Raw genomic sequence first — 15,423 nt, 5'->3', positions numbered from 1 at the left:
TTTCAGCAAGCAACTCATCTGCATAGCTGGTTTACTCTTTATCCATGGAATAAATTACTCTTCCAGTGAGTTCAGCTCTTACATGCAGGAAATCCTTTTGTGGTTAATTACAATACCTGTGGCCAGGCTGTGGCTAGACAACTAATTACATCTGTGTACTAACCCCATGGAAGAGAAATATATTTTCAATATATTTTGAAAAAAAATTATATCTGTGACATATATTTACAATATATTGGCCTACGCTAACATATTTTTTTTTTGTTTACAAACGATTTTATTGAGTATAAGTAGACAATAGAATAACAGCACATTTTCAAATATTAACAGCAAAAACAAGGCACTTTGGAAAAGTACAATTCAGAAAAAGATATCATAATAATGAAGAGAAGAAACAGAAGAAAAGTAGATTGCAAGTACATGAAATACGTTAATGATAAGAGAAATTGAATAATACGTCTGTCAACAGCATCTGTCAGTCATTGTTCACTGAAAACGTTATCAATCATGCAATAAATGTCTATAATCCCTCCATGACTCCCATTTTTTATCAAATAAGTGCATCTTATCCAGCAAAGTATAATGAATGCGTTCCATGAGCATTACAGCATCAATTCTGTGTAGGATGGAGGCCAAAGGTACAGCATTGGATCTCCAGTGTAAGGCAATAGACCATAAAGTGGCAATACATATAGTATGTATCAATCTCATAATGGCATCAGGGACCCCTGGGATATGAGCCCCCAATAGGCAAGTCTGAATAGATAAGCATACTGGGGTACCCGCCAGTGAGGTGGCCACCTCGGATATCCTGCGCCAAATCAAAGATATGGACGGGCAATCCCAAAATATATGCACCAAAGTGCCTGTAAAACCACAGCCTCGAAAACATAGAGGGGACGTTTGTGGGTACAATCTATGTAGTCTTGATGGGGTATAATACCATCTAGTTAAAACCTTAAGGGCCGTTTCACGAACCGAAAGAGATCGAGAGCTTTTACAGATATTGTCTACCATGGAATCCCAATCCTCATCCGAAAAAGTGGTACCACTATCCTCCTCCCACCTCTGTCGGTACAACGGAGGCGTATGAAAAAGACAATGTAAAGATTGGTGATAACAATTACATATAAGACCCCTACCCCTGGGAGAGTCACGGCTGGTACGATCAAAAAAGGAAACCGGAGAAGACGGTGTAAGGCCAGAATGTGATTCAAAAAAGTGTCTAATCTGTCGGTAACGATGGTACTCGCGAAGGGGAATATCAAAAAGCGCGCGTAGCATATCAAAGGTAATGTAAGATCCTCCTCTTTGAAAATCAGATAATCTGATAAGAGATTGATCATACCACCAACGAAACAGTTGAGGGGAAGAAAAAGCTGGTGTAAAAGTTGGATCACCAAAAAATGAAATACCGGGGGGAATAGGAGAGACCAAATTTAATTTAAATTTGTATGTGGACCAAAGTGTCATTGAATGGGTCACTATGGAGTTATAAAAGGTAAGTGAACGTGGAGAGACCCTGGACCACAAGATGCTCGGTAAGTAGAATGGGCGTATGGACTGAGATTCAAATTTGACCCATGGGATCTGAGAGTTAATAGTTGCCCACTGTGATAGCTGCGCAAAACGAGCCGAAAGATAATATATCCAAAAATTGGGAAGACCGAGGCCTCCAGTCCGTTGTGAGCGGTATAAAATCGCTGAGGCAAAACGTGCACGCTTATTACCCCACATAAAATTATTAATGGTCCGCTGAAATTGGCTCAGAAACGTTTTTAAGACTGGAACTGGAAGTGCTCTAAAAAGATAAAGAAGTTTAGGCAAAATATTCATTTTAACAGCTGTGACTCTACCCAAGAAGGAAATAGGATAACCATGCCAAATCCTCAGTAGAGTAGATAGACGTGATATACACGGTGGATAATTAGCAGCAAATATATCTGAATAACTGGGAGTGAGATTAATACCTAAATAGGATATCCGGTCTGTAGACCAGCGGAATGGAAAGGAACTGCGGAGAGATGCACTTAGGGAATCAGGAATATTAACTGGCATAACTACCGATTTGGTAAAATTAACAGTAAGACCTGACGTTATAGCAAAATCATTCAGTATGACACATAAATTAGGCAATGAAGTCAACGGGTTAGTAAGAAAAAGCATAACATCATCAGCAGACATGCTCATTTTAAATTGTGAGACTAACAATGGGTAGCCTGAAATATCCGGGTGTGATCTGATCGCTACTGCCAAGGGTTCCAACACCAGTGCAAATAAAAGGGGTGAAAGGGGACAGCCCTGACGGGTACCTCTACCCAATGTGAAAAAGTCTGAATTGCAGCCAGGGAGCCGTATTCTTGTCTTCGGAGAGTCATATAAGGCGTGTATACCGGCTAAAAATTCGTTATTAAAGCCCATTTTCTGTAGCAAGGAAAACATATAGGGCCAAAGAACACTGTCAAAGGCCTTGTTTATATCCAGACTCATCAGCAAGACCTCTTTAGAATGTAACTTAGCATCTTGAATAACGTTGAGCGTGAGGCGAATATTATCAGTGATAAATCTGTCTGGGATAAATCCAGATTGGTCCGGAGAGACCAAAGAGGAGATAATAGGGGCCAACCTGTCCGCCAAGATCCGGCTAAATATTTTCAGATCATTATTCATTACTGAGATTGGTCTATAATTTGGGGTAAGCTGTGATCTTTCTGTGGTTTGGGTATTAAAGACATGTTAGCCAACAGCATCTCCTCCGGGAACCTACCCCCCTGCAAAACATCATTAAATAAAGTTATCAGATAGAGAGCCAAAGTAGAGGCAAAATGTTTGTAATAACTAGCAGTGAACCCGTCTGGACCTGGCGCAGTAGAGCTTTTCAGGGCGCTAATTGCACGAGTTATCTCCTCCAGAGTGCAGGGGGCATTAAGAGAAGCAACTTGAGAAGGTGTGAGAGCAGGGAGGGGTATAGAATCCAGCCACGAGGCTGCTGGTGAAACAGAGTCCGACCGTGGAGGGGCTAATAGGTTAGAATAAAAGTTTTCAAAAATGCCCAAAACCTCCTGAGGCAGAGATGAAATAGCACCCGAGTTAGTACGCAATTTATAAATATGTGGGGGGCGCATGGAGTGATTCAGTTTCCTTGCAAACATAGTGGAAGCCGAGTTGCTATGTAACAAAAACGAGGCTTTTGACCAGCGGAGAGCTTTTTCAGTTTTTTGGGATAGCAGAGTATTCAATTCTAAGCGCTTTTGAGATAGTAACTGTTTATTAAGAAGAGATGGGTTAGCAATATGACTTCGGTAATGTGCTTCCAACTCTTGGGTAAGAAGCAGAATTTGCTGCCATTGTTTTCTATTTCTGGATGAAGCCATAGAAATAAGGCGGCCTCGTAGGACCGCCTTATGGGCTACCCATAATGTGGCTGGAGAAATATCAGGAGTCGAATTAGATTGAAAATATTCCAAAATAGATGCAGCTACTTCATGGCGGGAGTCAACATCCGTAAGCATAGAATCATTGAGTCTCCATGAGAAGGGAGTGGGTGCAAGTCCCATACATGTGATAGACAAGGCTATAATATTGTGATCCGACCAAGGACTCAAGTGAATGTTCGCTATCCTAGAGTTTGCTAATAAAATAGGGGTACAATAAATATAGTCTAGTCTAGCATAAGAGTCATGTGGGTGAGAATAAAATGAATATTCTCTAGCTCCTACATTATGCGCCCTCCAGGCATCTACTAACTGGAAGGCCTCTAGTCTTTTAGTAAGTGATTTTGGGAAGGCGTGGGAAGAGTGCAAGAGTGAGCTACGGTCCAAAAGAGGATTTGCTACCAGGTTGAAATCACCACCCACCAATAGATGGGGTGACAAAAATCTATCAAGAACATCTACGCTAACATATTTTAACATATTCTAAAAAATTTAAATTTAAATATATCTTATAAAGGGATATATTTTTTAAAAATATATTCTTCAGATTTTTTTAACTTATAAAAAAGTCATTTTAACATATATTTTATATATATTTGTAAATGCTTTCCAAAAATGTAGATTAAATTTATTTTCAAAGACATATATTTGAAAATGTATTTTTCATATAATTTTTAATATATAAAAAATGCAAAACTTGTACATCTCCCCCTCACTGCTATCATCTCCCCACTATTGCTCTCTTCACCTCCCCAAAATGCCTTTTCCACTCCTCCTTCTCATTTTCCTCTCCTCCGTTCCCAAAATCCATTCACTATATCCCTCTGCTGCTCCCAAACAATTGTATATTGTGTCCTCACTGCTTCCTTCACCCCTCTACGGCACCCACCACCTCCTCCTATTACTCCACTCTCCCACTGACCCCAACACCTCCACTAGTAGTTTCTCACGCTCCTGCACATCCTGCTCCCATGGCACCTTTCTCACCCTTCTCCTCCTCATAACCGCGGGGGACATCTCCCCGAATCCTGGCCCTCCACCACCACCCTCACCCGCACAACACCCTCCCGCCTCCACGTCCCGCCGCAACCCCCGCAACTTAGTATCTGTCCCCCTGCTCCCTAAAATCTCCCCACCGTTTTCATGTGCACTCCTGAACGCCCGATCGGTGTGCAACAAGCTTACCGCCATCCACGACCTCTTTGTTTCCCGCTCCCTCAACCTCCTAGCGATCACGGAAACCTGGATCCAGCCCACTGACTCTACCTCCCCTGCTGCACTCTCCTACGGAGGTCTCACCTGGACCCACTCACCCAGGCCTAACGGTCATAAAGGTGGTGGGGTTGGTCTGCTCCTGTCACCGCAGAGCACCTTCCGAGTCCTCCCAAACCCCCCCTCCCTATCCTTCTCCTCCTTCGAGGCCCACTGCGTCCGACTATTCTCCCCAACCCCCCTGAAGATTGCTGTGATATACCGGCCTCCTGGATCCATACCCCGCTTCCTGGATGACTTCTCCTCCTGGCTACCCTTCTTCCTCTCCTCTGAGCTACCCACCATCATCCTTGGGGATTTCAACATCCCTGTCAACCTCGAAAACCCGGACACAGCCCGTCTCCTCCACTTAACCTCCTCCTTTGCACTTGCACAGTGCATACAATCCACCACCCACTCCGACGGTAATATCCTTGATCTCGTCTTCTCCAACCGCTGCGCTCCCCACAACCTCACTAACACCCCCTTCCCTCTCTCTGACCACAACCTGATCACCTTCTCTATCTCCTCGTCCTCCAACGCCTACTCCTCCAAATGTCACACTACTACCAGCCGTAACCTCCGCAACCTTAACCCTGCCTCCCTCCACTCTGCAGCTGATCAACTCCACGACCGCATCCTCTCCCTGTCCTGCCCTGACTTGGCTATGACTGCCTACAACAACGCGCTCTCAACAGCCCTTGACTCACTAGCGCCTTTAACCACACGCAACATCAGACCCCGACCGCTCCAGCCCTGGCAGACTGATCACACCAAAACCCTCAAACGACACAGTCGTGCCCTGGAGCGACTATGGCGCAAAACCAAATCCCAACAAGCCTTCACCCGCTACAAATCTGCCTTCCACACCTACACCTCCTCCCTCCATGCTGCCAAACAGGCCTACTTCTTGACCCTCATCAAGGCCCTCTCCTCCAATCCTCGCCGACTCTTCTCCGCCTTCAACTCTCTACTCTCTCCACCCCCACCTCCACCCAGCACCTCACTCACTGCCCTTGAGATTGCCAATCACTTCAAAAACAAGATTGACACAATTCGCAAGGACATTGCCGCAACTCACACACCCTCTCAACCCGTCCCCTCTTACACAGCTACCCCCTCATCCCCCCTCCCCCTTGACATAACCCGCAGGGACTTCGTCGCTGCTCAAACTCTCTCCAACCCCCTTCACCCTCACTCAGCTACCCCCTCACCACCCCTCTCCCACAGCCCCACCACTGCTCTGACCTCCTCTCCCACCCCACCATACATTCCTCATACTGAAGCTCCCCCAAAACTCCGCACCTTTGACCTTACTACCATCGAGGAAGTCTCCAAGATCCTTTCTGATGCCCGCATCACCACCTGCCCCCTCGACCCTATCCCCTCACAACTCCTAGGACCTCCTTCCCCCTCCATCCTACGCTCCCTCACCCACATCTTCAATCTCTCCCTCTCCTCCGGCACTTTCCCCTCCCCTCTGAAACATGCACACATCACCCCCATACTTAAAAAGCCCTCCCTGAACCCCAATGACCCGAACAACCTTAGACCCATCTCTCTGCTCCCACTTACATCTAAACTCCTCGAGCGCCTAGTCTACACCCGCCTATGCTCTCACCTCAACGACAACAACCTCCTCGATCCCCTACAGTCCGGCTTCCGTCCCCTACACTCCACCGAAACTGCCTTACTCAAACTCTCCAACGACCTGCTAACCGCCAAAGCTAATGGCCACTATTCAGTGCTCCTACTCCTTGACCTCTCTGCGGCCTTCGACACAGTCGACCACCCCCTCCTTCTCAAAAAACTACACTCCTCGGCCTCAGAGATTCTGCTCTCTCCTGGCTCTCATCCTACCTGTCACAATGCTCCTTCAGCGTTACCTATAATGCTACCACCTCCCCCTCACTCCCCCTTTCTGTTGGGGTCCCTCAAGGCTCTGTCCTCGGGCCCCTTCTCTTCTCCATCTATACCTCCTCCCTTGGCCAACTCATACACTCTCACGGCTTCAACTACCACCTCTATGCCGACGACACACAAATCTATCTCTCAACCCCCCACCTCACCCCCTTGGTCTCAGCCCGAATCACACACCTACTGAGCGACATATCATACTGGATGTCACTCCACTTCCTTAAATTGAACCTCTCCAAAACCGAGTTTCTTGTCTTCCCCCCAGCCCGGACACCACCCCCCATTGACTTCTCCATCACATCCAACAACGCTACCATCAAACCCGCCCTGCAGGCCAGAGTACTTGGTGTCATTCTGGACTCCAACCTATCCTTTCAACCCCAAGTCCAATCTTTAACAAACTCGTGCAGACTCCACCTCCGCAACATCGCCAAAATACGCATGTTCCTAACCCCAGAAACCACTAAACAGCTCATCCACTCCCTCATCATATCACGACTCGACTACTGCAACTCCCTCCTCACTGGCCTGCCTCGCCACTGGCTATCCCCGCTTCAGTCGATCCTGAATACGGCTGCCAGACTCATTCACCTTTCCAACCGCTCTGTCTCCGCCACCCCCCTCTGCCAATCCCTCCACTGGCTTCCGATTGAGCAACGGATCAAATTCAAAATCCTAACGCTGACGTACAAAGCTGTCCACCATACTGCCCCGAACTACATCACTGACCTAATATCCAAGTACCGCCCAGCACGCACACTCCGCTCCTCACAAGACCTCCTTCTCTCTAGTTCCCTGGTCTCCTCCTCCCATGCCCGCCTCCAGGACTTCTCCAGGGTGTCACCCATCCTCTGGAACTCCCTGCCCCAACCCATCAGATTATCACCTACTCTCCTCTCCTTTAGGCGCACCCTGAAAACCCATCTCTTCAGGGAAGCCTACCCCACCCCCTGCTAACTTGCCGACCTCCTCCACTCTTCCTACCACTCCATCCCCCACAGCTATCTCCTCCTGTGCCACCATCCCCTCCCTCCTAGATTGTAAGCTCGAAAGAGCAGGGCCCTCGATCCCCTCATGTTTTGCATTGTATTGGTATTGTTCTGTCACATGTTCTGTCCCCCTTTGTAATGTACAGCGCTGAGCGAACTATTGGCGCTTTATAAATACTGTATAATAATAGTATAATAATAATTTCAACCTACAGTGTGTGTATATATATATCCATTCAGTCGTATCCAACCATTGTCGATTGCATAGACTGTCACTCATAAGCAACTTTTTCCATGAATTCTCTTAGAAATTATTTTACAGGGTAGGTTACCAGGTCTTTCCCCAACCTCTACCATGCAGGAAATCCCATGTGGCCAGGGATGAAATTAGGACAATTTAGCAGGAGCCAATTAACCTACCAGCATGTCTTTGGAGTGTGGCAGGAAACTGGAGTACCCGGAAGAAACCCACACGAACACAGGGAGAACATGCAAATTCCATGCAGGAGGCGCCATGACCCAGGGAATTGAACCCATGACCCAATTACTGCAAGGCAGAAGTGCTAACCACTAAGCCTATTTTTGAAATACATTGAATACGGCTAAAAATTGTAGTATTTCAAATATATGTCAATATATTTGGGAGAATATTTTTAGAACATAATTAAAATATATTTTTCTTCCACGTGGGTGAGTATTACCGTTAAAATAAACTCTCCCTGACTCCAATGGTTACAGGCACTGTGGCATAATTCTGTGTGAAACTTCACAGCCAAGAGTGACTTTGATTAGAGTTGCTTTCTCAGGCTGCCAAGCTATCCCCATTTGCTCACCCTCCCATCTTTGACGCTGCAGCCTTTTTATCTTAACTTTCTTTTAATCTCCTGCCATCTTCCTGACAGTGTGTGTAATAGGAAGAGAGACTGTCATGGGAGACCACTAATTAATTCATGTGGTTTACAGAGTTGCTATGATACAGCAAGCTGAGTTCTCCCAGAGGAATCCAACATGGTGGCACTCGCAATGCTGTCTTTAAGGAATTTGTGTACAATAAATAACTATGGGGGGTAAGTTGTGTGGTTACCATGGTCTGGGCAAAGGTTTGCTTTAAGCTTTTCCCGACATCAAAGCAATAACTATTTGATCGCATTTTTCACATTTCTCTGTTCACGGCTGAAGATGCTCTACATGGGAAAACTTTTAATAAATCTGATCAATTTATTAATAAACTAAATAAATCTAGCTGCGTGCAGTGATTACTTTAGACCACCCTTGGATTATGTTGGTGTCAATTACACTAGATAATATTGAGCTTTGCTTTCAGTTTCAGCAGTCTTCCCCTACAGGGTGAACAGCCACGGGTGTATGAATGCACAACACGCTACTGTATCGCTCTGCCTAGAGCCTGCTGGGAAATCCATCTTTTAATCTGCGTGGGTGATGCCCATTGTTACATAACTGTATCTTTTCTCTTTTAGTTTTGCACAAGTGGCTTGTAGAAGACTAAGATCTTCTACATCACAGTATTTCTGAAGGCTTGTAGGTTATTGACAATCTTGCATCCAAAGCTGTTTTTTATGATACTCAAATTTTCTGTCAGCTCAGGCTGCCTGGCTTTAGGCATATCCTCATATATAAAAAGGTATTGCTGTTTCGGGGTTTATTGGTTGGTAACAATATTTTCTCTTTTGTAGGAGCTTCCAGTGATTGATGTATGAGTTTGTTTTCATTGTTTGGACTTGTGGGAATGAGGAACAGCTCTTCTGTGGTTCAAGAGAAAATTCAAAGAAAATGAAAGATTTCACGTTATAAACATGCAAGGTAATATACACAGAACAAAATCATTGTTTTCTATGCCAACAAGACAGACTTTTAAATGCTGAAGCAAAAATAGTTTGACAGAGCTATTTACAGAAATAAATGCTTTATATGCAAAATTGTTCCATGCAACATAATAGAGAAATTCTTGGAAATATGCAGAAACATTGCAAAATGTCATCGTTGGTTTGATTTGCAAAAACTGAAGCTAAGGAAAGTAGGGTTATTATTAGATACCAGCAATGCTAAGGCCTAATGCCAGCAGGTGTTGTTTTCTTGCATTTAATGTACGTTCTAAACAAATACCCATTGACTTTAATCGAGCAGTATACATGGCATGCTGCATTTGCCATTAAAGTATATGTAAACCCTCACCTTGTATAACAACCCATTCAGTTTAAAATAGAAATGAAAGGCAAATATATATATATATATATTTATATATATATATATTAAATTTGTTATATGTGATCACATATCCTCTGTTCTCAGGTTCAGCAGTAGCTAAGAGAGGAAAAACAGCAGTACAGTGAACTAACCGATGAATGCCTGTGTGGGGGGGGGGGCATGTCAGCACACAAAGTTTGACCATTGGATTAGTTCACAGCACAGCCAGAAAACTCACTACACAGTGCTCATATGTCTAGTGTGGTCAGTTTTTTTAAAATAGGAAAGCAGAGGGACTGGTAGGAACAACAGGGACATTCTTCCTCCTCAGGGTGTCATGGCAGAGCAAGTCTAAACCCAACAAAAGAATGTGCTCCCATGATTCAACACAATGGGGTTGATTCACTAAAAGCAAATAGTCTGTGCACTGCAAGTGCAGTTGATCGAAATCTGAAAGGAAGCTCTGAAAAGAAGGGCATCTCTGCTGATTTCAATCATTTGCAAGCAGAAATGCTGTTTTTATTTCCCTTGCATGTGATTGGGTATTCTTTGTATTCTTTGCAAAGTGAAGTTTTTATTCACTTACTAAGCTCTGGAGAATGCGCACTTGCAGAGTGCACAATATATTTACCTTTAGTAAATCAACCCCAATGCTTCATGTAGGCTCTGGAATTAATCAGCATGAGCAGTGCCGGGACAAGGTCATCCATTGCCCAGGGTAAAGATGCCAAACTCCACCCCTCCTCCAACCCGTTCATGATGTGGAAGCTTAGGGGATCCTATACCCAGCGGTCACCCACTTGTCAAAATCACTGCCGCTGACAATTCTCAGCCTTGTAACAGAAGGAAGTTGCCCCCCACCATCCCATAGTAAACCATTGCGCCCAGGGCAGCTGCCCCTCCCACCCACCCCTTGTCCTGTCCCTGAGTATGAAATAGCAGATGCATAGACAAAATTTTTTAGGGCGTCAAATTCTAGACTGTATACTGGTTGCTGTGTCATTGTAAAGAAAGAAGTAAAATGCTGATTGGTTGAATTTGCTCATTTAAAAATCTCTTTTGAATAGACTAGAATTTTTCTTCTTTAAAAACAGTTGTTACAGTGCATAATAAAAATGTTGTGATTAAGCACCCATGCAACAATTTAAGCAGCATATGTGATGTTCTTTCTTTGTTATTTAGTTTCGTATTTATATTCCTCATTTAGAGTGGAAAGGCAAGCAATTCAGTTCTAAATTAAAAGAAAAGTCTGTCAGGCATTCTGGTGCCAATAGCACATACTTCTGCTGTCATTAAAAGACTATGGATTCAGCAAGATCATTTCATGTAGCAACACAATTGCTGCCACCATCTACAGCAATATTAGGGCCCATCTGTGCTGGATTCACTGTACTAATCTTCTACATGATATATTGTGTTTTTCGTAAATGATTACATAGCCAACGACCGCTAATGCCAAAATCTCCACAGGGTGATTATGTACCGGGTCCCTCAGTTCCACCTCTTTTTTTGCTGAGGAGATGTGTCACATAACATACAGCACTGCCTTCTGTATTATCATTTATGTTGTTATTCCAGAAAACAAGAGATATATTCCTACTATTAGAGTAGCCAACAAAAACAGGCAGATCACTCTTTTCTGCCCTTGCAGCTAAATGTACATCACCATAATAAAAATGACATTATAACAAAAAGAGGTTTAAAGCTTATTACAAAGCATGTAGATGCAGATATTGTTGCACTTCTAGGGTGCGAATGGAGTCAAGATCTTTTCAAGCAAGTCTTGATACAGGAGTTCATTAATGAATGGTCACATTTTCAATGTGCCACATTAGCTGATCCATTTACATAAATGTATTTTATTTTACAACCTAGAGTACAGATTAGTAAAAACATTATCCGGTAAAAGGTCAGCACTCATTAGGCATATTACTCTGAAGTATTAGTGGCTGTTTTTGTTCTGGTCATTAGACTCAATTTACGACGCTTTAACACAAAGATAGGTATTTTTATTTTCAAAAGTAATTGGACTTAACATAATAAAACAGTCACTTTTTGATCCTGGCGTGTTAGAAATGTGAACTGAACCTTAGGCTGGCTGTGTCATTCATGTTGTTTTTAGCCTAGTAAAAATTTAAGCCCAACTCCATGATATTAGCAGGCCTCAGCAGCAGAAGCATCAGCCAGGTACGGTATATACTGTACATAGTTACATTGGTCCAGGTTGGAACAATACAACTATGTATAAAAATTTCCATATCTGGAATTCGTGTTTAAAAAAATTAAAAAATGCAGCCTATTTCTGGAACTCCCAGAAAGAAAAATTCTACCTTGTTTGCTTTGTTATTAGAGTGGCTGAGAAGTTGTGTTTACCAAAAGCAACCCTGTCTGGGAGCTGATATCTCATCAGTTGTGCTATATTTGACTACTATCTGTCTAAACCAGGATTTTTTTAAAAACTTTTTACCTTCAAAAAACCCTTGGCAAAAAAATTGAGGTCCTGGGAAACTCCTGAAATAATGTACACATCTACAGCTCATGTAACATTGTGTGTTCAGCAAGCTGTTGATATAACAACTATATTAAGTAAAAGCATTTAAAAAATAGAATAAATCTTAACACTTACCTATTTATTATTATTATACAGTATTTATATAGCGCCAACGGTTTGCTCAGCGCTGTACATTATAATGGGAGACAGCACACAAGACAGTACAGTAACAATACGATTCAATACACGAGGGGTTCGAGGGCCTTGCTCCTTGGAGCTTACAATCTAGGAGGGAGGGGATTTAATGTGAAATTTGTGCTTGCATCTTTGTGCACAGATGCCCACTTCTGGGTCGAACTTCAAATAAGCAGTGTACAAGGGGCAGCAGGTCAGAGCAGGGGGGAAAGCATGGCAAAATATAGGAGTCAGCAGGTCAGAGCACAAAAAGGTCAACAGGGCAGAATACAGGGGTTCAGCAGGGCACTGTACAGGAGGTAAGCAGGGCAGAGCACAGGGGGTCAGAAGGGCACAATACAGGGGGGTAGGAGGGAACACTACATGGGGGGCAGCAGGGCACATTATAGGGCACAGCATGGCATAGTATATGAACTTAGGAGGACACATTATGGGCACTGCAGGACATATTATGGGGCACACATCAGGGCACAAATTGGTAAACACAGCAGAGCACATTATGGGGCACATAGCAGGGCACCTTATGGGGTACACAGCAGAGCATATTATGGGGCAGAGCATAAACTCAGGGCACACAGCAGAGCACAGGGCACACAACAGGACACGGGGCACACAGCATGGAACAGGACAGCTCACAGAGCACACAACAGAACACAGGGCACACAGCAGGGCACATCACAGGGAACACAGGGCACTCAGCAGGGCACAGGGCATACAGCAGGGTTTCCTTCACATGTAGAGTAGTGCGGGAAATAGCTTTAATGAGATCTCTTGTGGTTTGCTGCTCCCCACCTGCCCCTCCTCTCCTATCCTCTGTCTATCGTAGATGATGTCACATAAAAGCACCTAAGGAGGACGGGAGGGAAGGATGGGCTGACAGGGAGCAGTGTGCCATGAGAGGAATCATTACAGCTGCTTCCCACACTGCTCTGCATATGTTGGTTGACCTGATCTACCCATCAGCTGCCTGTGATTGACAGACTGATGGAAGCAGGAGCCCAGTTTAGAAACCCTGGTCTAAACTAAAGGTTTAGAAACTGGGTTTCTCCATTGTATGTTATTGAGAACTGGACTCAACCAGTCCTCAGTCTAGCTATTTGGGACAGATCAAACTGAGCTAGGTGAGCAATTCTTGCAGTCAGCAATGACACCTTCTTCTTAGAAACATCCTAAAGGTAAGAAATATTTTTATTCATTTTTAGGTATGATGTGTGAATAGGAACACATAACAAACATAGAGTGGGGTTTGGACTGGAAAAGTGAAAATACACTTAGGAACCTTATAGTGGAAGTTCAGGCTATTCCTATTTATGCTTAAACCTGCTCCCACCTTTCTTCCTAACTCCTATTCCAACTACCCTGTGAAAGAAAGATGCTTATACTTACCTATTGTGAGAGCGCTCTGGTTTGGTCATGTGATCTCCCCAGGGAGATCGGCACCCCTGAAGCTGCAACTGGGAGCTGATCACATGACTGGACCAGAGTGCCTTCAGAATTGGTAGTTGGAATAGGAGTTGGAAGAGGTGGGAGCAGGTTTAAGCATAGTTAGTAAAAGCCTGGACTCCCACTTTAAGAGTAAATGCAGCTCAGTAATTAAAGGTTCAATATGGCCTCCAGCCCACTTCATCAAACTAAATTTATTAAAAGAGAAACTAATTAAATGTGGTGTTCAGATAACACAAGATAGCGGGATTAGGATAAGGTTGTCTAATTAATAAATAAAATAAGATGACTCAGATACTAGTACCAATGACAAGCAATTACACAGAAAAACAATCCAGATCTTCCAGCATAGTAAAGAAAAAGTGGAAAAATTAACAAAAGAAAGTGATTACAAAAATCAATTCAAAGCTATTATTATAGATACTCGCAATCAGGTAGGTAACAAGTGGAGAACAGCTAAAAAGTCAACACAGTCTTGGTTTCTCTACAAGATATATGGCCATGGTCAGGAGCCAGGCAGCAGTTCTGACAGCTGTCCACTACCATGCTGTGAAGCAACTGAGACTGTCAGCTTTACAGCTGTTCTTTGTATTCTACATCTGTGTTTGTGAGTCCATTTTTGCTCTTTTAAGGATTTAAAATGTACACTATTTTATGTAAACGTGATAATATATATTACTGCAACACTATTTCTGCAAAGTATCATCCTAATATAACGAAAATCTTTATTTCCAGTTTAGATTTTTTTTATAAAAGAATACTGCCCAAACCAGGGGCGGACTGACCATTCGAGCACTCGGGCACTGCCCGAGAGCCCGGGGTCAGTAGGGAGGCCCCATGAAAGGCCCCTGGTACCTTTTATAAGCTTTTTTGGGTGTGCTTTGAGTGTGGGCAAGGAAACAGGGGCCCCATGATCCCCTATTGCCTGGGGGCCCCATGAGTTGTCAGTCCGACCCTGGCCCAAACAGACCTTTTCAAAAACACACAAAGTATCTCTCACTGCCAAAGATTTTATAAAATAGTGTGGGGGGGTGGGGCTCCAGGGAGTGGATACTGGGGGCAGGGAGTCTTTATTAAGATGAAATTAGGCTTTATCATACTGTAAAATGCAGGAAAAATATTGAGAAAGTGTGCAAGCATGTCGGTTTTCTTACTTTAGTCTTTGAAAAAACCTAATTTATACTGTTAGAATGTGATGAATGCACTGCCCATCTTTTCTTTTAAACTTTCCTGTAAGTCTTTAAGGTGCATTGATCTTTTCAAATACCACAATGGGAACTGCACATGACATTGTGTGTTAGTCATAATTCTTAAATTAAAGAATATGGAACATTTTGGCTATTGAATCATTTGAGATTATCCTTCTTATCCTTCTTTACCATTTTTAATAGAATTCCTTGCTGACTATGAAATTCCATTATTGGGTTTTATACAGCTGTGCAAAGATCATTTAGTAGTCATGCAGAGACTGACTTTAGTTTATGTTGATTAATATGGA

General features: G+C 43.5%; 1 protein-coding gene across 1 annotated transcript in view; it reads left to right on the top strand.

Moving 5' to 3' along the window:
* LOC149449359 (reticulon-4 receptor-like) overlaps positions 1-15,423 on the top strand; it is a 258,679-nt gene that overhangs the window by 137,430 nt on the left and 105,826 nt on the right. Inside the window, exon 2 of the mRNA XM_089693344.1 lies at positions 9,286-9,412. Within this exon, the coding sequence (XP_089549470.1) occupies positions 9,406-9,412 (7 nt within the window). The 5' untranslated portion in view covers positions 9,286-9,405. The remainder of the gene's footprint in view (positions 1-9,285; positions 9,413-15,423) is intronic.

This window comes from Staurois parvus, unplaced genomic scaffold, assembly GCF_062004578.1.
Source record: "Staurois parvus isolate SC_StPar_1 unplaced genomic scaffold, SC_StPar_1.0 ptg000626l, whole genome shotgun sequence".
In the NCBI taxonomy this organism is placed as follows: Eukaryota; Metazoa; Chordata; class Amphibia; order Anura; family Ranidae; genus Staurois; species Staurois parvus.
Note: the sequence above shows the minus strand (reverse complement) of the source record. Positions and strands in the feature narration are given on the sequence as shown.